At 38.6% G+C, this 20,741-nt stretch overlaps 1 protein-coding gene across 1 annotated transcript in view; it reads left to right on the top strand.

Moving 5' to 3' along the window:
• The window catches only part of LOC114644860 (uncharacterized), an 85,763-nt gene that overhangs the window by 45,180 nt on the left and 19,842 nt on the right, over window positions 1-20,741 (top strand). Inside the window, exon 3 of the mRNA XM_051931824.1 lies at window positions 10,701-10,726. Coding sequence (XP_051787784.1) covers window positions 10,701-10,726 — 26 coding nt within the window. The remainder of the gene's footprint in view (window positions 1-10,700; window positions 10,727-20,741) is intronic.

The following is a 20,741-nucleotide window of genomic DNA, read 5'->3' as shown; positions in this document are numbered from 1 at the left end:
ACAGTTCCTTTTCCCTTCCGGGTCAGGGTAAACAGTCCTCTTCTTCAACCCGGGAGCACGTCGTTTCTTCCTGTCACTTGACCGTGACGTACTCCCGGGTTATAGGGCACATAAGAGTCCACGAGCCCCCCTACAGCGACTCCCTGTGGCCCCCAAGGTATCCAGCAGGGCTGTGTATAAAAACTACATAGTCCATGAGGCCCTGCTGGAACTCGGGGCACGTCCACGCTGCTGGGAGAGCTCCTCCTGGCGGCCTGGGGGTGAAGGCCGGAGTAAAAGGCCGGCAATCCTCCACAATATATATATAAAGCTATATATAATTCAGTTTGTTTGTTCAAGAAGTGTTGGGTTATGTGGTAACTACAGGCCAAATGAAGTGAACTCCAATTCACAAGACCGATAAACACAGGTATTCTAAACTTGTTTGCTTGTCTAAGACCTTGTCAGAGTTAAGACAAAATTCAACTTCAAACATAGAAGTCTCTAAGATTATAAATGAATAAGACTTCAGAAAATGTTTCAAAACAAATAACCACTGAATGTGACTGACATTCCTGCTCTAGGTTGTTAAAACAGCATGTGCTAAAGCAGCAGTTGTGGCTGTCCTACAAAACACTTTGTTAAGGCAAGGTGTTAAATATTCCCTTGAGTCAAAAAAGGATTTGAAAACAACATCTAGGAATATGCTGACTTTTTTTTGCTTCAGTTAAGATAACCCTGTCATTCAAATAACACTGCATTAAAGGCAGTATCAAGCAAGAACCAATTCTCACTAATAAACCTAGACCTTTTACCTGAAATGTTACTGGATGATCCTTATGCATTCAGGAATTGTGTTCTAAGGATTGATGAATCAAAAGTGGAACATATTAGTTGATATGAACATATTATGTCGCAGTGAAAATCATAGCAAAAAACAAGCATGAGGTGATGGTATCATGGATTGAGGGTTAAGGGTTTCAGCTTGACATTGTTGAAAGAACAATGAACTTGACTCAGTATTAGAGGATTCTTCATTAGAATGTAAGCCCATCTGCAAGCTGAAACTAAAGTGCTAAAGTATTAAAACATTATGAAACTTTAGGCTTCAGAATGCCTAAAGAAAGAGAAACCGAGTGTTTTAGAAAGACAATAGTCAAAATCCAAAACTAAACCTCTGTGCAATGTTATTACATGACCTGAATGCATAACGTAATGTTTGAAAACCTATAAATGTCACAAAGGTGGTTCAACTGGAGAGATGACCCAGAATTATTTTTTGCACTGATAATTTATTGCACTGAAATGCCACAGTACTGTTATTCTGCCAGTAGGTAAGGTAACCAGCTAAAGGTATAGGATATGCAAGCCATTGGATGTCTTTAATTAATAAATGAAATAAGCATTACAATTTTATGTTGTTTGAGGAACTACTGATTCCATTCATGTATTATCAGATTTTACTTGAAGAGAACATATATACAATACAGGTTTCATTTCGAAATTCTACGCGTAATGGTCATAACTGGAACCTGTTTTTTGTCCATATACTCTAATGTAGGAGGCGGAGTCACGTATCGTGTCATCACGCCTCCTACGTAATCACGTGAACTAAAAACAAGGAAGACATTTACAGCACGAGTCATACGCGGGAACGAAGGTAAATGACGTTAATTTTTGAGTGTCTTTTAATACTGTGTAAGCATACATATTAACACATGTGCAATTAAACGTGTGCATTTACGGGGTGATTTCTCAGACTTAAAAGCTCACCTTTTATCAAACGCGGGAACAAAGGTAAATGACGTTGTTGAGTGTCTTTTAATACTGTGTAAGCATACATATTAACACGTGCAATTAAACGTGTGCATTTACGCGGTGATTTCTCGGGCATAAAAGCTCGCCTTTTATCAAAAAGGTAAATGCTAACTGTTTTCATTCTGAAGGGCACAAACCACGTTAGATTTCACCCGTTAAACGCGCAAAAATGTCGGTACACCAGATAAATAAGCGCAACATATTATCAGTTGTATTGTATGCTTACACTACATATAGAAATGTCTTAATCGTTAACTAATAGTATGGGATGGTGTTTTTCGACTCGCGCCTTGATTTAAACGATTCCATGTCTTGGTGAGTTTGCGTAGCTTATTGTCAATATCTTTACACCTGTTTTTAAAACCTATTGACTGAAACAGGCTTTCACGAAAAAAGTTAGGGCTTTGCTACAGGATACACCCTCCACAAGTTAAGCAAGTAAAAATAAAAGGTATATATTTCTGTTTTATTTAAACCTTTTAAGTTCGTGTAAGCATACATATTAACACATGTGCAATTAAACGTGTGCATTTACGGGGTGATTTCTCAAGCTTAAAAGCTCGCCTTTTATTAAAAAGATAAATGCAAACTGTTTTCATTCTGAAGGGCACAATCCACGTTGGATTTCAGCCATTAAACAAGCAAAAATGTCGGTACACCAGATAAATAAGCGCAACATATTATCAGTTGTATTGTATGCTAACAATACATATAGAAATGTGTTAATCGTTAACTAATATTATGGGATGGTGTTTTTTGACTCGCGCCTTGATTTAATCAATTGCATGTCTTGGTGGGTTTGCGTAGCTTATTGTCAATATCTTTACAGCTCTTTTTAAGACTTAATTTAAAAAGGTTTTCTTTTCTTCTTAATAAAAATTTAAAAGCAGTACTTCGCCGGTGCGAAGTGCTCACTTCACTCCCTTACGGGAATCGAACCTCGGACGTCAGCGCTAGAGGCTAAGCCCCTAAAATTGCGCCACGGCGTGTGGTTCTTTATTTGACAGCATGTAGATTGGGGTAATTACATTCATGGCATTCGTAGTCTGATTCACAATCTGATTGTATGGGTGGTTACCTACCAGGTAACGCTTATGGTTAGCCAGCAAGTCAGCTCGAAGTAATCACTCGAGTAAAGGCAGCTTCACAAAAAAACAGATCCTTAACAAATTGTTATTAGTATATTTTCTCTCAATTTAAAAAGGTTTTCTTTTCTTCTTAATAAAAATTTAAAAGCAGTACTTCGCCGGTGCGAAGCGCGGGGATTTGAGCAACTGACACATACAGACATATTCATGAGTGCAGGTACTTCGGAAAGAAAGCACCGTGTAAACCTAAAGTTTAAATTAAGTTCATAGACCTACAAAAGGTTGCCATTGACTTCAGGCAAGATTGCTTTTCTCCTGTACAACTATACGTTGCAGTCTCAAGTGTGTGCTTGCACGGCTTGGTCATATTACAACCGGAGTGCTGAACTGACAACGTGGTATGCAAACAGAACTATAACAATCGTAAAAAAAGAAAAAAAAAAAAAAAAAAAGCGAAGAACCCTTGCATTTAATAAAAGGTTTTATTTAAACCTTTTAAGTTCCTATGCATAGCCCCATTTGGCTGTTTTAGTTTGTTTTTTTTTTCTTTCTTCATTAATATTTAATTTCCTTAAAGAAAAAGAACATATGCATTTTAATTTTTTGTATCTCTTTAGTAATATTTTAGTGTAAAAGGATAACCAGTATTTAAACCTTTTATGTTACTTTATAAAGTTATTTTAATCAATGTTGAAAAATTAATAAGAAAGCTACATATTTTGGAAGCTGCTGCTTTAATTTTCAATGAAATGAAAAAAGCTCTCCAAGAGAAACCCTCATTTATAAAGGTTTGCTGCAGATGACTTAACTGAAAATAAATGAATAGTTCCTATGTGTATAATACATATTTATCTATTTTACTTATGCCTTTATTCCAGCAACTTGCAACATCTGAGGTACAATTTGTTACATTACTTTTGTTTTTTGCACCACAGGCAGGTGAAGTGACTTCCTCAGGGTCACACAGTAGTGTCAGTACCAGGATTTGAACTGACAAGCTCCGGGTTTGCTGAAATATTACTGAAGAAAGAAAAAAAACGAAAACAGGCAAATAGGGCTATGCATACAAATGTCCATCCATCCATTATCCAACCCGCTATATCCTAAATACAGGAGCCAATCCCTGCCAACACAGGGCACAAGGCAGGAAACAAACCCCGGGCAAGGTGCCAGCCCACCGCAGGGCGCACACACCCACACACCACGGACAATTTAGAATCGCCAATGCACCTAACCTGCATGTCTTTGGACTTTGGGAGGAAACCGGAGTACCCGGAGGAAACCCAGACAGACAGGGGGAGAACATTCAAACTCCACGCAGGGAAGCGAACCCGGATCTCCTAACTGGCACCTTTCACTGCGCCACCATGCCGCCCGCATACAAACTTAAAAGGTTTAAATAAAACAGAAATATATACCTTTATTTTTACTTCCTTAACTTGTGGATGGTGTATCCTGTAGCAAAGCCCTAAGTTTTTTCATGAAAGCCCCTTTCAGTCAATAAGCCTTAAAAACAGGTGTAAAGCTAAACTTGCAGCACCGCTATTCAATTACACTTGCCTAACGCCACTCCTAAGGGGAGATACTGTGGGATCTGGGCATCCATCAAAGCACCAATCACAGGCCCGATTAGAAAGCAGGAAGCTGTGATTTGTCGTCTCCCTCCCATGTAACAATCACAGCCCATGTTACAACGCAATATGTATATATGTATATATGAAGAGGATGGATGGATGTATATGTGTGTGTTTATGTATGTGTGTATATGTATGTGTATATATATATGTTGATATGTGTATATATACACAATGTGGATGTGTATATGTTGTGAAAGGGTGCTCCCGGACACAGACGGGCAGACACGTTGCAGTCCATCACCACATGTTTATTTACACTATTATTATAATACAAGTCACTATGTGCACCACACAACAAACCCCCACCGACTCCCAAAGTCCAGGCTTCCAGCAGCCACTTTCTTCTCCTCACAAACACAACACTCAGGGCCTCTCCTTGCCGCCTCCTCTGACCTCGTCCACCTCCTCACCCGACTCCAGCCTTGATTGTAGGGCGGCGGCTCCTTATATAGGCGGCTGATTGAGGGCCGCACCCGGCCACCTGCCACAATGTATATATATATGTATATATATGTTTACATAACCTCTTTAACACACTACTTCTCCGCTGCGAAGCGCGGGTATTTTGCTAGTATATATATAAAATATATAATATATAATATACAGTACTGTGCAAAAGTTTTAAGCAGGTGTGAAGAAATGCTATAAACAAAGAATGCTTTCAAAAATGGAAGTGTTAATCATTTATTTTCATCAATCAACAAAATGCAGTGAATGAACACAAGAGAAATCTAAATCAAATCAATATTTGGTGTGATCACCATTTGCCTTCAAAACAGCATCAATTCTTCTAGGTACACTTGCACACAGTTTTTGAAGGAACTCGGCTGGTAGGTTGTTCCAAACATCTTGGAGAACTAACCACAGATCTTCTGTGGATGTAGGCTTCCTCACATCCTTCTGTCTCTTCATGTAATCCCAGACACACTCGATGATGTTGAGATCAGAGCTCTGTGGGGGCCATACCATCACTTCCAGGACTTCTTGTTCTTCTTTACGCTGAAGATGGTTCTTAATGACTTTGGCTGTATGTTTGGGGTCATTGTCCTGCTGCACAAGAAATTTGGGGCCAATCATACGCCTCCCTGATGATGTTGCATGATGGATAAGTATCTGCCTGTATTTCTCAGCATTGAGAACACCATTAATCCTGACCAAATCTCCAACTCCATTTGCAGAAATGCAGCCCTAAACATTCAAGGAACCTCCACCATGCTTCACTGTTGCCTACAGACACTCATTATTGTACCGCTGTCCAGCCCTTCGACGAACAAACTGCCTTCTGCTACAGCCAAATATTTCAAATTTTGACTCATCAGTCCAGAGCACCTGCTGCCATTTTTCTGCACCCCAGTTCCTACGTTTTCGTGCATACTTGAGTCGCTTGGCCTTGTTTCCACGTTGGAGGTATGGCTTTTTGGCTGCAACTCTTCCATGAAGACCACTTCTGGCCAGACTTCTCCAGACAGTAGATGGGTGTACCTGGGTCCCACTGGTATCTGCCAGTTCTGAGTTGATGGCACTGCTGGACATCTTCCGATTTCGAAGGGTAATAAGCTTGATGTGTCTTTCATCTGCTGCACTAAGTTTCCTTGGCCGAGCACTGCGTCTACGATCCTCAACGTTGCCCGTTTCTTTGTGCTTCTTCAAAAGAGCTTGAACAGCACATCTTGAAACCCCAGTCTGCTTTGAAATCTTTGTCTGGGAGAGACCTTGCTGATGCAGTATAACTACCTTGTGTCTTGTTGCTGTGCTCAATCTTGCCATGACATGAAACTGTCTTCCACAACCTCACCTTGGTAGCAGAGTTTGGCTGTTCCTCACCCAGTTTTAAGCCTCCTACACAGCTGTTTCTGTTTCAGTTAATGACTGTGTTTCAACCTATGTGTGACATTGATGATCATTAGCACCTGTTTGGTATAATTGGTTGATCATACACCTGACTATAATCCTACAAAATCCCTGACTTTGTGCAAGTGTTACCTATAAGAATTGATGCTGGTTTGAAGGCAAAAGGTAGTAACACCAAATATTTCTTTTGTTTGCTCACTTTACATTTTGTAAATTGATAACAATAAACAATCATTATTTATATTTCTGAAAGCATTCTTCTTTTTACAGCATTTTTTCACACCTGCCTAAAACATTTGCACAGTACTGTATATATATATATATATATATATGAAATGCATATATTAATATAATATTAATATATTAATGCAGAAAATCAGATGTGAGACAATATATAATCATCTTTTATAATCAAGTTGTGCAATATTTAGTTTATTGGACTGAAGCAAATAATGAGAAGATGTAGAGCACTATCCTTGTTGGAAAATGACATTATTTATTTTAGCTTGTTTCAAAGATGAAACGCATGAAGTTCGAAATCCTGCTTGTTACAAACAGTCTGAAGAAAGCTGGATGCCCAAATAAATTACAGAAACAGAATGTGCAATGAACTGGAGACAAAGACAAAATAATTGTTAGGGGCAGGCAGGAGTCAAAGAACACAGAAGTGCCAAAAACGTATAAATTCAAATCCTCAGTGTTAACCATGGCTGGGTTTTCCACAGAGGAGAAGTAGGTGGCTGCCTAGAGCAACACTTGAGCAAGGGTGTCAACAGCGAAATGTATCTAAAGACTTCATGGTAAACTTAATTGCAGAGCACAGAATTCTACCAAGTTCTCTCCAAACATGTCAAGCAGCTGAGAAATGTATCAGTCCCAGCCTGAGTCACCCATCCCTGGCTTTATTGCACTGGCAGCAATTCTGTCCAGCAAAGAGAGAGAGATCATAGGTTGACAGTGAAATGCACAATGTCAAGGCAACCTAAACTGTCTGACTGCAAATACAGGGTGGCACAGGGAAACGGGAACTTTTCGATTGACATTCAATGCATGAATAAACACATTACAAAATACATTTAATGATGAACAGTATTGTACAGGATATGCAATCAATTATGGTAATCAATATTCATTCAATTTTCATTTTCTGTTTTGAAGAAAGCATCATGAATGTGTTGTCCATTTCTCCGTACACATTCTGACAGCCTGTTGTGGAAATTCTGCATTGCTCAATGTAACACGTCAAGAAGAATGCCAGCGATTTCCTCTTCAGTCCTCCTTTTTAGTTCAGCAATGGTTGCAGGACATGTGTGGTACACTTGGCTTTTAAGATGTTTCCACAGATAAAAAAATAACAAACCGTGAGATTTGGAGATCTCGGAGACCATGGAAAGTCACCGGTGAATGAAATCACGCTTCTTCCAAACAATTGTCGAAGAGCTGCTATCGATCAGGCATTATACGAAGTGTCTCCACCTAGGGTCTTCTTTTTTTAAGACTGAACCTGCTTCTTTGAATTTACGCACCTATGCTGTAATCGCATGAGCAGACGGAACACAATCATCCTAACTAGTAATGACGCCGAACTTCCCTTTGTGCAGCAGTCACACTATCACCATTCTTATAAAAGGTTTTCACAGTGAACGCTCATTGCGCACCACTCCACTGCTCCATTATAACTTATGGCAAGGGGTTCTAAACGAGGTCGCAATGGTCCCAAACAATTGCCAACGCCAAAAGGTCGCCAACACCCAATTCCAAAATTTCTCGTTACACTGCGCCACCCTGTACAAAAAGAGAGGATACTGTTGAAAGAGTGAGCTCTCTAAAAACTCAAAAGCTCATTCTTATAATACATTTCCTTAGACAATAGCATTAAGAGTGCCCATCACCCTTCTCATCTTAGTGGCTTCTGAAGAACATCTCTTCTCAAAACATTAACTTATTTTAAAAAACTACTTCCACAGTACAATGATACAGGACAACCTTAATGGGCTGGGAACAATTTCCATAGAGCATAAACTGACACAGAAAATTCAGATAAAATATGTTGTTAAAATCTTTGCAGACACACACCTGAAAGGCAAACTTAATTACTGTAATAATATCGTGAGTGTGATAAAGCGTTTTTGGTTTTGTAAGTATGCCACCTGTCTGGTTTGTGGAGAATTTTACCCTGCAGACTTTCCAGTGTGTGTCTGACGTCCGTGAGAAAGAGTTATAAGTACCAAGGCACTACAGTATTCACTCACTATGTATTGTTCCTCATTGGCTGTAATATAGCTAATTCAAAGGGGTGGCACAATTGTGTTTTCCCTAGACAAGCCAAATAGTATGTACCAGCCCTGGCCCCAAATAAAATAATTAGTGAAAGAGATCACATTGACTTTTAGATTGTATTTAAAGCTTAGATATTGAGTATTACTTCCAGCCCATTTGACCGACAAAGGAAACCATTGCAATGGTAGATATAGCCACGACCATTAAAAGTGAACACATAATGGCAGTGCCTATAAATGACAATCCTACCAAAATACCTCCAAAACAATGTCTTCAAAATAATAATACAGATTAGATTAGATAAACTTTAATAATACCATGGGGAAATTCAGATGTATACAGCACAGAAATATAAAAAACAAGGATACAGACTCACAGGGCAAATAATACAGCCAATGTAAAAATAAATAAAAATAAACTTAACGACGATATTGGGTGGAAGCAATGAATTGCCTGATAGCAGTGGGCAGAAAAGACCCCAGAGGGCCCATTTTAGCACACTGTGGTGGATTGCGCCAGTGGCTAAAAGTGCTCCAAGAGAGTGCCTCCTGGAGGAATTTTTTATGACAGCATCCAATTTTGCCATTATCTTTTCCAGAACAGCTTTCGGTGCGTTCAGGATTCACTCTGTGATGGAACAGTTTTTCCTAATAAGCTTTTTCAGGCATTGTGCTTCTTTTGAGCTCATGTTGCTTCCCAGGAGACTGCAGCATAGAAAAACACACTGGCTACTTGGACTGATAGAACCAGCAGCTTGCTACATACATCAAAGTCTTCTTGGCAAGTACAGTCTTCTCTGGCCCTTCTTGTACAGTGCCACTGTGTGCTCAGACCTGTCCAGTTTGTTGTTCATGTGAACCATCAAGTACTTGTAGCTTGGCACCACTTCCATGTCCTCACTCTGAATGGTGACTGGTCTCAGAAGCTTCTTGGCACACCGGAAGTCCACCACCAGCTCTTTTGTCTTGCTGATGTTGAGTTGCAGGTTTTTGTCCCTGCACCACAAGACAAAGTCCTCCACTACTTTCCTGTACTCTGTCTTGTCTCCTTTATTAATGTAGCTTATGATGGATGAGTCATCTGAAAATTTCTGTAGATGTCAAACACTGGTATTGTGCTGGAAGTTTGTTGTGCAGAGGGTAAACAGGAAGGGATAGACAGGACTGTTCTCTAAGGTGCTCCAGTATTACATACCAACATTTCTGACACATAGTCCCTTAGCCTCACAAACTGCTGTCTGTTGGTTAGGCCGTCCATGATCCAAGAGATTGTGGAACCATCAAGATTCAAAGCCTTGCACTTTTTCACCAGTTGATAAAGATGTAATAATAACCAGAAAAATAAATTAAATCATTAAAAAACAAAATAAATTTCAGACAGTAAGAAACTCAGATTCTTAATGTTTATCAAACTCAACCTGAAAAAATAGAGGGGAATGCTTCTTTCATCACATGACCTATATAACTGTGCCAATCAACATAAAGTTAATTACACTTACTGTATTTTCCTCATGAAATAACGAAGGTGACAAGCACCCCCTCACAAAAGCAGCCTTTCCTCACATAGCATACAATTAAATTGGCACTAGTTCTAAAGGGCTTGTGTTGTCCAATTTTCAAATCTCATGCTGTGTATTTTGCTTTCTCTGAGGTAAGCAATGAACCTCCCTCTGACCCCTGTGCTATTGAACTATTGTTACATTAATGTTCCTCATGGTTTGTTTTGAAACATTACAAAGAAGGAGCTGTTCAACATGGAATTTTCAGTATACTGTTTTGACTATGTCACATGTACATTGTGGGCCAGAATGTGAGATTTCAGGTAACACCTTCTACAGTTATAAAGAGTGACAATTTTAGTGCTCCCCCATGGCCCCGAAAGAGTTGATATAACTGTGAATTTGTCAAGGCAGAGGATAGGAAATAAACGACAATGGGTTCTGACCATGAGTTGGATGGAGGGCTAATATTGTTTGTGTTAGAGAAAGAAAACACAAGTCTATACAACAAGCAGGTCCTAACAGATTCTGTGTCTTTTTTACTTGCAGAAGTCAGGAGCAGCCATTCAGAAGAGGTACTGTAACAAAGAATATCATTTACTGCTTCCATGTAATGAAGAGGATCAATTTTTAGTCTTTTATCTCTCTCTATCTGCACTTGCATGTTATCATGTGCCTGCTAGACAGTTTGATCAAACCTTCCCTGTTTAAAATTTTTTGGTGTAACTTGTAGCCGTTGCCCCAGGTGAATGAAATAAGATGAAGTGTCTTAAAAATTAGTTTCAAAAGTGATGTCAATGACTTACTAAAAATTACATCTGTGCTGACATTGGCATACACACATGCTGCCTGGTTTACTAAAGAGACACAACATAGCCCCATATAATCATACTTAGTAAAACAGACCTCTAGTAGCCAGGACATATTGTGATTATTATCATTTTCTCCCTGCAACCCTCTGGGTTGTCATCCTGAGGGGACCATGCTTCTCCTGAATTCATGTCTCTCACAAAGTTAAGCTGGTGCTTTGCCCTGCTCCCTTTCTAAGTTAATCAGAACACATGCAGGCATATATGCCTCTATCTACCTGTGCCTATGCCAGGTGTTTTTCTCTTCTCTCTTATTTAAGCTTTCTTTTGCCACTTTGTACTGATCTGTGCCATCCTGGATATGCCACATACCCATGTCACCTTCTGCCAGCTTGGCACTTCATCACAGTATACATTTATGCATCTTGTACTCATAAAATGTAAAGTCTTGAAAGCTTGTTTAGTCAGTTGATAATGAAAGAGAGGTGAAATTAAGTGGATCTGTATGTCCATAGTTCTTAAAAAATCCTTACAAGTGGTCAAAGTCTAGGACAACTGGCAACCCAGACCGTCTCTGTGGAACCTGCAATGCATTATGATTTAGTCTTGTATCTTTGATTGGTCTGGGTTGATGGTAGCATTGTGTCACAATGTTGAGGTCTGCACTCTTTAATAATGCTTCCACTTTTGCCACCCACTGTAAAATGTCATTCTAGGACCAGGAGTCATTTCTTCAAAGAACCAAAAGTTCCAAGTATGACTGAAGGGAATAAAGAGTAAGCAACAGATATTCCATGTCTAAAGGCAGTAGTCCAATGTCAGAAGGGATGTGATCTTCATCACTTAGCCAATTCTCTGTGGTGTTGATTTTGTAATTTCTGGTAAATTCCTCTGCATAAGATGCAATCAGAAGATGTTAAGTAGATTTTCAGTTTTAAATTCAGTATTTTATTTCATTGTTTTTTTTTTTTTTCAGAAAGCTTTATAATACGGTAGTGATATAGCAATGGATGTTACCTTTTTGTAGTATTTTCTGTTTAACAGTAATGTGAAGTGATTTATCAATCAATCGGTAACTTTTAGACCATAAATAGATAACATTTTACTTAATACACACTACAAGATGAAGTCAAATAATTAAACATGTGGCTAGGTGGTGTGTCCACTTCCCACCTCTCTAATAATGTCAGCAGTCCCATCACCTCTTGTCCCACTTACCATCTCACCCTGTACTTTGGCCTTTCCTTGTGCTGCCAGTATTGTAGTGTACAAAATAGGAGGAATATACAGAATAAGGCAGAATGAGGCAGAGATGAGTAGAATGCTTAGGTCCTACAGTACATGCTTTCACTTGTGCAGCAGCTTGGAAACTGTTGATAGAATGTCCTAAATGAGTGTGAAAGAGGAAGTCTACAGATATCATGTTTAACTCGCATTTATAATGTTCTGTGTCCTTAACGTAAACACCAACTAGTCTCACACAATTGTGTAAACTTCTTTCAATCAGGCTGAACGATATTATTGTCAACACAATATTACTGTTTCTTTTTACTATGCAAGTGCCTGGTGACCTGGTTTTCTCATTGTGCATATGCTGTCAAAGTTTCAGATCGCCATAAAAGTTAAAAGTAGGTTCAGAAAAACAGAAATGGATGTCTGTTTTTTAAATATTTTTACATTTACCTTTAAGCTGCCACTTATGGATCACTCTATCTCTCAGTCTCTAGTATTTTTGTCATAGCGATTGACACAGTAGTGATGGTGCATTAGTTCTATAGTTTAGCGATTGACTGATTTTTAACTTCAGGTTCGTTAATGAACCACTTTTGATTCTTGACATCAAGTGCATATCATTCTCCATTCCAATGAAATTGCCAAACTCTGTATTAAAATCTATAACAGTAATTACATGCTCACATGAGCGTTCCCACATATACAGTATCTTTAACTTCAGAACTGGCAAAAGGACGACATTCACTGCCCCCTGAACACTTATACATTCTATCAAAGAAGTGACTAGTATGCTTGTCTTTTACTTCTTACGACATCTGTGTCTAATAGCTGGTGCCTGCTTCTGTGGTTCATTCCCTTATTCTGTATCTGTTCTGAGAACAAATGGGTGGCATAATCCTATTCAAATCAAAATACAGGTATTACACATTTTTTCAGTTTTACCTAGCTGGATATTTTATGGACACTGGTACAAACACCTCACAGACAGTGAATGGCAAAGCAGTAATTAAACCCAAGGCCTTAGAGACGTGACGAAGTAGCACTAAGGACTGTGTGACAGTGCTGTCATAGTAATAAGTTATATAAATATTTCCATAGCTGCTAATACCTAAAATAGCTGCTGACTGTAGCCAAAAGAAATTTATTCTATCAATAAGTAATATTTACCATGATAAGTGAAAGATGTGCTGACCAAGGTTTACTTGGAAAATATGGATGTAATACTTTTTTCCAAATGTAAGAATATGCTTCACTAGCAGCACCTTGAGCAATCTGTACAAGATTTTATGTTAATGTATCAGTAAAATGTTCAGATTATTTGAACAGCAGCAATTATTGTTTAGTATGTGTTAATTTATTTCCATTTTGGAATATGGAGAATGTGTTTTTAATTTCATATTCCATGTACATTTCAAGTATTGACTATTTGTTTTATTTTAATATCATGTTTAGGAAGGGCGGCACGGTGGCGCATTGGGTAGCGCTGCTGCCTCGCAGTTAGGAGACCCAGGTTCGCTTCCCAGGTCCTCCCTGCGTGGAGTTTGCATGTTCTCCCTGTGTCTGCGAGGGTTTCCTCCCACGGTCCAAAGATATGCAGGTTAGGTGCATTGGCGATTCTAAATTGTCCCTAGTGTGTGTGCCCTGCGGTGGGCTGGCGCCCTGCCTGGGGTTTGTTTACTGCCTTGCGCCCTGTGTTGGCTGGGATTGGCTTCAGCAGACCCCCGTGACCCTGTAGTTAGGATATAGCGGGTTGGATAATGGATGGATGTTTAGGAATTACTACAATGCCATTTTGTTCCTTTGCCATGACACGATGGCTGGTTGTTAGGGATGTGTCCCGGAGGCTACATTGTATGATGTCATTGATAGTGTTTATGCATCATCCAAGACTGTTGATGAATTCTAAAACATTTACTGTGCAATTCATAGATTCTCTAGCTATTGATTCTGGCTAGGTTATTTCAGCTCCGATTTTTGATTTGAATTTTGGTTTTGGTAATGATTGTTCATCTTTCTGGGTTTTAATCCTTACGGGTTATTTTGGTAGATGCCAGTCACCTAGTACTCAGTCTGCCGTTATGGCCTATCTTTTGCCAGAACAATTATACTTACTGGATTGTATGTGGTGTAGAACAGGTCACCTCAAGAAGGAATCTCCATCTATTCATTCACCTGTTTAATCTAGTTCAAAGTCTTAAGAGTTAGAACTCTTCTAAGCACCACCAGTCTCAAGGTAGGAAACATCCTTAGACAAGGTACCTGTCCTTTACAGAACATACTCGCTCACTAATTCAGAGCCGATTTAGAATCGCCACATCTCCAGAACGTTGCAGTAAAACATGAGAATCTAGTGAGACATCTATTCACACGTGGGGAAAACGTTCTACTTTGGAGTTATAAGGCAGTAGTGCTAACCTCTGTACTATATTCAATAAGGAAACTGCATCTGTTAAATTGCTGGCAATTTGATTCTTGGGTGAAAAGCAAGATATAATTACCATAACAGCTTTTTCAACTGGATGTAATAAGTCAGTATGTACTGTATAGTTGCATATTAATATTTAACGACATATCTAAAAATAGGCTTCCTTAATAGCTGATTAAATTTCTAGATAAACATTATCCAGAATGTTGATTCTGTTTCCACCTTAACTTGTTATGTCTTTATTGATATGGCCAATAGGTATCTTCTTTGAAGCAGAGGTGTTTCCATCTTATATTCAGCAAAGCGGAATGACTAGAGTTGCATTTTCCTTTGTAATAAAATCTGTCATTTTAACTCAGTGAATATTTGCACGATATAGGATTACTTGTGTGTTCGTTGCTCACCTGTCACATCTGTTGTACTTTTTTTTGCTCCCCACCCTCTGAAAACACAGCTTAACCAACCAGATTTTTTATTCTGATTAAAAAGACAGAAAAAACAGTGGGACATTGTTCTTGTGCTCCTTCTGGGAATCTGACAATCTGTAGGTTGATTCTCCTGTGTCAATTATCCAGGTCTATATTTTTGTCCTGTAGAGATTGGGATTTCTCAGGATGGAAGGGTTGATTGATTGGAATTGTTATTAAGGTAAAGTAGTATTGAGTCTCTTAGTGGTTAGTAAAAGCTCTTGCAACTTATTTAGTACTGTTTTCACTTTTGATCACCTTTTTATTAGGTACGCAAATTTGCTGTTAAGGCACTCTTTGCAATATCCTTTAGTGTAGTCTAGGAGGTGTGTTGCTTAGGTTATGATGGCTGCAAAGAAAAATTACCTAGTAGATGCAATGACTGATTTTGCTAGTATCTGGGAAGATTGGCTTTAAGTTGCAATACTGTATTTCTCGGCCCCTTGAACCATACAGCTCTTCCTGAAGGATCTTTTTTGATTTAGTTTTTAGAGGGCTGCTCTAAAATGTCTTTGCTCCAGCCTGCATTTATACAGACTATATACTGTCACATAATAGCACATGACATTTTGGCATGATCGCCTTTTCTTCTTATTTAGTTGCACTATGCCTAAGGAGGCTTTAAAAATTATATTAGCATGCATGTTTTAAGATAGTGGTGCACTACTACTACTTCCTGAACTACAATTCCATTGAAACAGCATTCTGTTTATAGGCAGTTCTGTGGTTTGACATAAGACCTTGTAAAACAATAATAACCACACCTTTTTACAGAGGTAGTTAATATTAAAAGCCCTGCTTATTAAGAGATTAGCTTTAACAATAAATCAATATAATAGTACATTATCTGGAGTTCATAGCTGTGGGACACTGCTTTGCTATCATTTATGTCACGTTACTGTACTCCATTTTCACTCTGCTTATCTAGATGAGCATTGCTGTAGCAGCATGCTGAGCTAGACTAGACTGACTGTCCTATCCTAATCCAACTTCTTCGAATCCCACCTGAGAAATTTCCTGATGTTACCAGGCCAGTTATGGTATAATTCCCTCCAGCATGTTTTTTCAACTTGGCACTGTGCCATGTCCTGAGGGAGGTTAATGAAATAGATAATAGTGCCAGACTATATATTGGTGGTGCACCGGAGAGAGATCTTGAATATGCAGAAAACAAAGTGGATGAAGATAAAGGTCAAGTGCTCAAAAGTAGAGAGATTCACTTATTTGGGAATCGAGATCGAGGCAAAAGGCTGCTGTGAGATGGACATGCAAGACAGGACAGCAAGAAGAGTGGAAAGATGGTTTCCAATAGGAAGGATAAGTGCAGGAAGATCAAGAAAGAGGTGGAAAATATAGTGATAGAAGAACCAAAACAGAGAGGAGCAAGGAGAAGAGGAAACTTACACAAGATAGAGAGAATTGGAGGAAGCTTTATAACAGGCGGGGATGCAGCATCGAAGATTACAGAAATGTGACTAACTAACTAACCAAGTGTGACAAAAGTAATGATAATATCAGATCTCCACTATGATAAACAGAATTAACACAAATCAGAATATATCTTTCAGGCAATTCCTGAAGTACATGTTAACTAATTTGCCCAGTATGACAGAAAAGCATGGTATGTTGTGGCCAAGACATGGCTTCCAAAAGGCTCTACATTTCTAAGCCTCATAACTTTTTTCCATCCTTCCATCCATTTTCTGAATTTGCTCATTCTAATACAGGGTTGTAGGGGCTAGAGATTATTTCAGTAGCACTCCAGTTGGTTAACCTAACCTTATAAATAAGGTAGGGAACCAGAGTACCTGGTGAAAACGCACACAAGCCAAGCAGGGGGTGCAAACTCAACTTAAGGAGTGCCTTTAGTGGCAGTTGATTTTTATAAGGAAGCAGTATTAATTACAACTCCATTTTGCTGTCTGCCTAACATTTTTAGGAATTCTTAATAAGCATCAGTATGAATATATCCATAGTGAACATTAGGACCATTTTGTTGAAAACAGGCCATTCAGCCTAGTGAGCTTACCAGTCATCTATACATATTAATAAAAGGCAAAGCCCTCACTCACTGACTGACTGACTCACTCACTCACTCACTCACTCACTCACTCACTCACTCACTCACTCATCACTAATTCTCGAACTTCCCGTGTAGGTGGAAGGCTGAAATTTGGCAGGCTCATTCCTTACAGCTTACTTACAAAAGTTAGGCAGGTTTCATTTCGAAATTCTACGCGTAATGGTCATAACTGGAACATATTTTTTGTCCATATACTGTAATGGAGGAGGCGGAGTCACGTATCGCGTCATCAGGCCTCCTACGTAATCACGTGAACTAAAAACAAGGAAGAGATTTACAGCACGAGTCAAACGTGGGAACGAAGGTAAATGACGTTAATTTTTGACTGTCTTTTAATACTGTGTAAGCATACATATTAACACGTGCAATTAAACGTGTGCATTTACGGGGTGATTTCTCAGGCTTAAAAGCTCGCCTTTTATCAAACGCGGGAACAAAGGTAACTGACGTTGTTCACTGTCTTTTAATACTGTGTAACCATACATATTAACACATGTGCAATTAAACGTGTGCATTTACGGGGTGATTTCTCAGGCTTAAAAGCTCGCCTTTTACTAAAAAGGTAAATGCAAAACTATTTTCAATCATTCTATGATCTGCTTCTCACAACTGAAGGCACCGTGGCTGATTTTATGTCACTTGCTGTCCGACCATAAGCGTTACCTGGTAGGTAACCGGACACTCACTTCACTCCCTTTTGGGAATCGAACCTCTGAGGTTTTCTTTTGTTCTTAATTAAAATTTAAAAGCAATACTTCACCGCTGGCTAAGCCTCTCTAGCGCTGACGTCCGAGGTTCGATTACCGTAAGCAAGTGCAGTGAGTGTGTAATTACATTCACGGCATTCGTAGTCTGATTCACAATCTGATTGTATGGGTGGTTAGCTACCAGGTAACGCTTATACTTGGCCACCAAGTCAGGTCGAAGTGATCACTCAAGTAAAGGCAGCTTCACAAAAAAACTGATCCTTAACAAACTGTTATTAGTATACAGTAATCCCTCCTCCATCGCGGGGGTTGCGTTCCAGAGCCACCCGCGAAATAGGAAAATCCGCGAAGTAGAAACCATATGTTTATATGGTTATTTTTAGAATGTCATGCTTGGGTCACAGATTTGCGCAGAAACACAGGAGGTTGTAGAGAGACAGGAACGTTATTCAAACACTGCAAACAAACATTTGTCTCTTTTTCAAAAGTTTAAACTGTGCTCCATGACAAGACAGAGATGATAGTTCTGTCTCACAATTAAAAGAATGCAAACATATCTTCCTTTTCAAAGGAGTGCAAAGCAAGCAGTCAAAAAAAAAATCAATAGGGCTTTTTGGCTTTTAAGTATGCGAAGCACCGCCGGTACAAAGCTGTTGAAGGCGGCAGCTCACACCCCCTCTGTCAGGAGCAGGATGAGAGAGAGAGAGAGATAGAGAGAGACAGATAAAAAAAATCAATACGTGCCCTTTGAGCTTTTAAGTATGCGAAGCTCCGCGCAGCATGTCCTTCAGGAAGCAGCTGCACACAGCCCCCCTGCTCACACCCCCCTACGTCAGCGCAAGAGAGAGAGAGAGAGAGAGAGAAAGTAAGCTGGATAGCTTCTCAGCCATCTGCCAATAGCGTCCCTTGTATGAAATCAACTGGGCAAACCAACTGAGGAAGCATGTACCAGAAATTAAAAGACCTATTGTCCGCAGAAACCCGCGAAGCAGCGAAAAATCCGCGATATATATTTAAATATGCTTACATATAAAATCCGCGATGGAGTGAAGCCGCGAAAGGCGAAGCGCGATATAGCGAGGGATCACTGTATTTTCCCTCAATTTAAAAACGTTTTATTTTCTTCTTAATAAAAATTTAAAAGCCGTACTTCGCCGGTGCGAAGCGCGTGGATTTGACCGACTGACACATACAGACATATTCATGAGTGCAGGTACTTCGGAAAGAAAGCACCGTGTAAACCTAAAGTTTAAATTAACTTCATAGACCTACAAAAGGTTGCCATTCATTTGAGGCAAGATTGCTTTTCTTCTGTACAACTATACGTTGCATTCTCAAGAGTGTGCTTGCACGGCTTCAGATATATATATATATATATATATATATATATATATATGTATATGTATATGTATATATATGTATATGTATATGTATGTCTATATATAAATATGTAAGCTTATAAGTACTGCCTTACTTCTCTTTAAGAAAGGAAGATGTAATGATACTTGATTTAAACGATTCCATGTCTTCCTGGGTTTGTGTAGCTTCTTGTCAATATCTTTACACCTGTTTTTAACACTTATTTACTGAAATGGGCTTTCACGAAAAAAGTTAGGGCTTTGCTACAGGATACACCCTCCACAAGTTAAGCAAGTAAAAATAAAATATATATTTCTGTTTTATTTAAACCTTTTAAGTTCGTATGCATAGCCCCATTTGGCTGTTTAATTTTTTTTTCTTTCTTCAGTAATATTTAATCTCCTTAAAGAAAAAACATTTCCATTTTACTTTTTTTGTATCTCTTTAGTAATATTTTAGTGTAAAAGGATAACCAGTATTTAAACCTTTTATGTTACTTTATACATTTATTTTACACAATGTTGAAAAATTAATAAGAAAGCTACATATTTTGGCAGCTGCTGCTTTCATTTTCAATGAAATGAAAAAAGCTCTCCAAGACAAAACGTCAATGAAGAAGAAACAGTTTGTACTATCTAAAAAGGAGAAACCCTCATTTATAAAACTTTGCTGCAGATGACTTAGCTTATTGTCAATATCTTTACACGTTTTTTTAAGACGTATTGACTGAAACGGGCTTTCACGAAAAAAGTTAGGGCTTTGCTACAGGATACACCCTCCACAAGTTAAGCAAGTAAAAATAAAATATATATTTCTGTTTTATTTAAACCTTTTAAGTTCGTATGCATAGCCCCATTTGGCTGTTTAATTTTTTTTTTTTTCTTTCTTCAGTAATATTTAATCTCCTTAAAGAAAAAGAACATATCCATTTTACTTTTTTTGTATCTCTTTAGTAATATTTTACTGTAAAAGGATAACCAGTATTTAAACCTTTTATGTTACTTTATACATTTATTTTACACAATGTTGAAAAATTAATAAGAAAGCTACATATTTTGGCAGCTGCTGCTTTCATTTTCAATGAAATGAAAAAAGCTCTCCAAGAGAAAACGTCAATGAAGAAGAAACAGTTTGCACTATCTAAAAATCAGAAACCCTCATTTATAAAAGTTTGCTGCAGATGACTTAACTGAAAATAAATGAATAGTTCCTATGTGTATAATACATATTTATCTATTTTACTTATGCCTTTATTCCACCAACTTACAACATCTAAGGTACAATTTGTTACATTACTTTTGTTTTTTGCAGCACAGGCAAGTGACTTCCTCAGGGTCACACAGTGGTGTCAGTACCACGATTTGAACTGACAAGCTCCGGGTTTGCTGAAATATTACTGAAGAAAGAAAAAAAACGAAAACGGGCAAATGGGGCTATGCATACAAATGTCCATCCGTCCATTATCCAACCTGCTATATCCTAAATACAGGAGCCAATAAGTAGATAT

The sequence above is a fragment of the Erpetoichthys calabaricus genome, chromosome 9, assembly GCF_900747795.2.
Source record: "Erpetoichthys calabaricus chromosome 9, fErpCal1.3, whole genome shotgun sequence".
In the NCBI taxonomy this organism is placed as follows: Eukaryota; Metazoa; Chordata; class Cladistia; order Polypteriformes; family Polypteridae; genus Erpetoichthys; species Erpetoichthys calabaricus.
The sequence above is the reverse complement of the archived record's forward strand: the minus strand, read 5'-3'. Positions and strand labels throughout refer to the sequence as shown.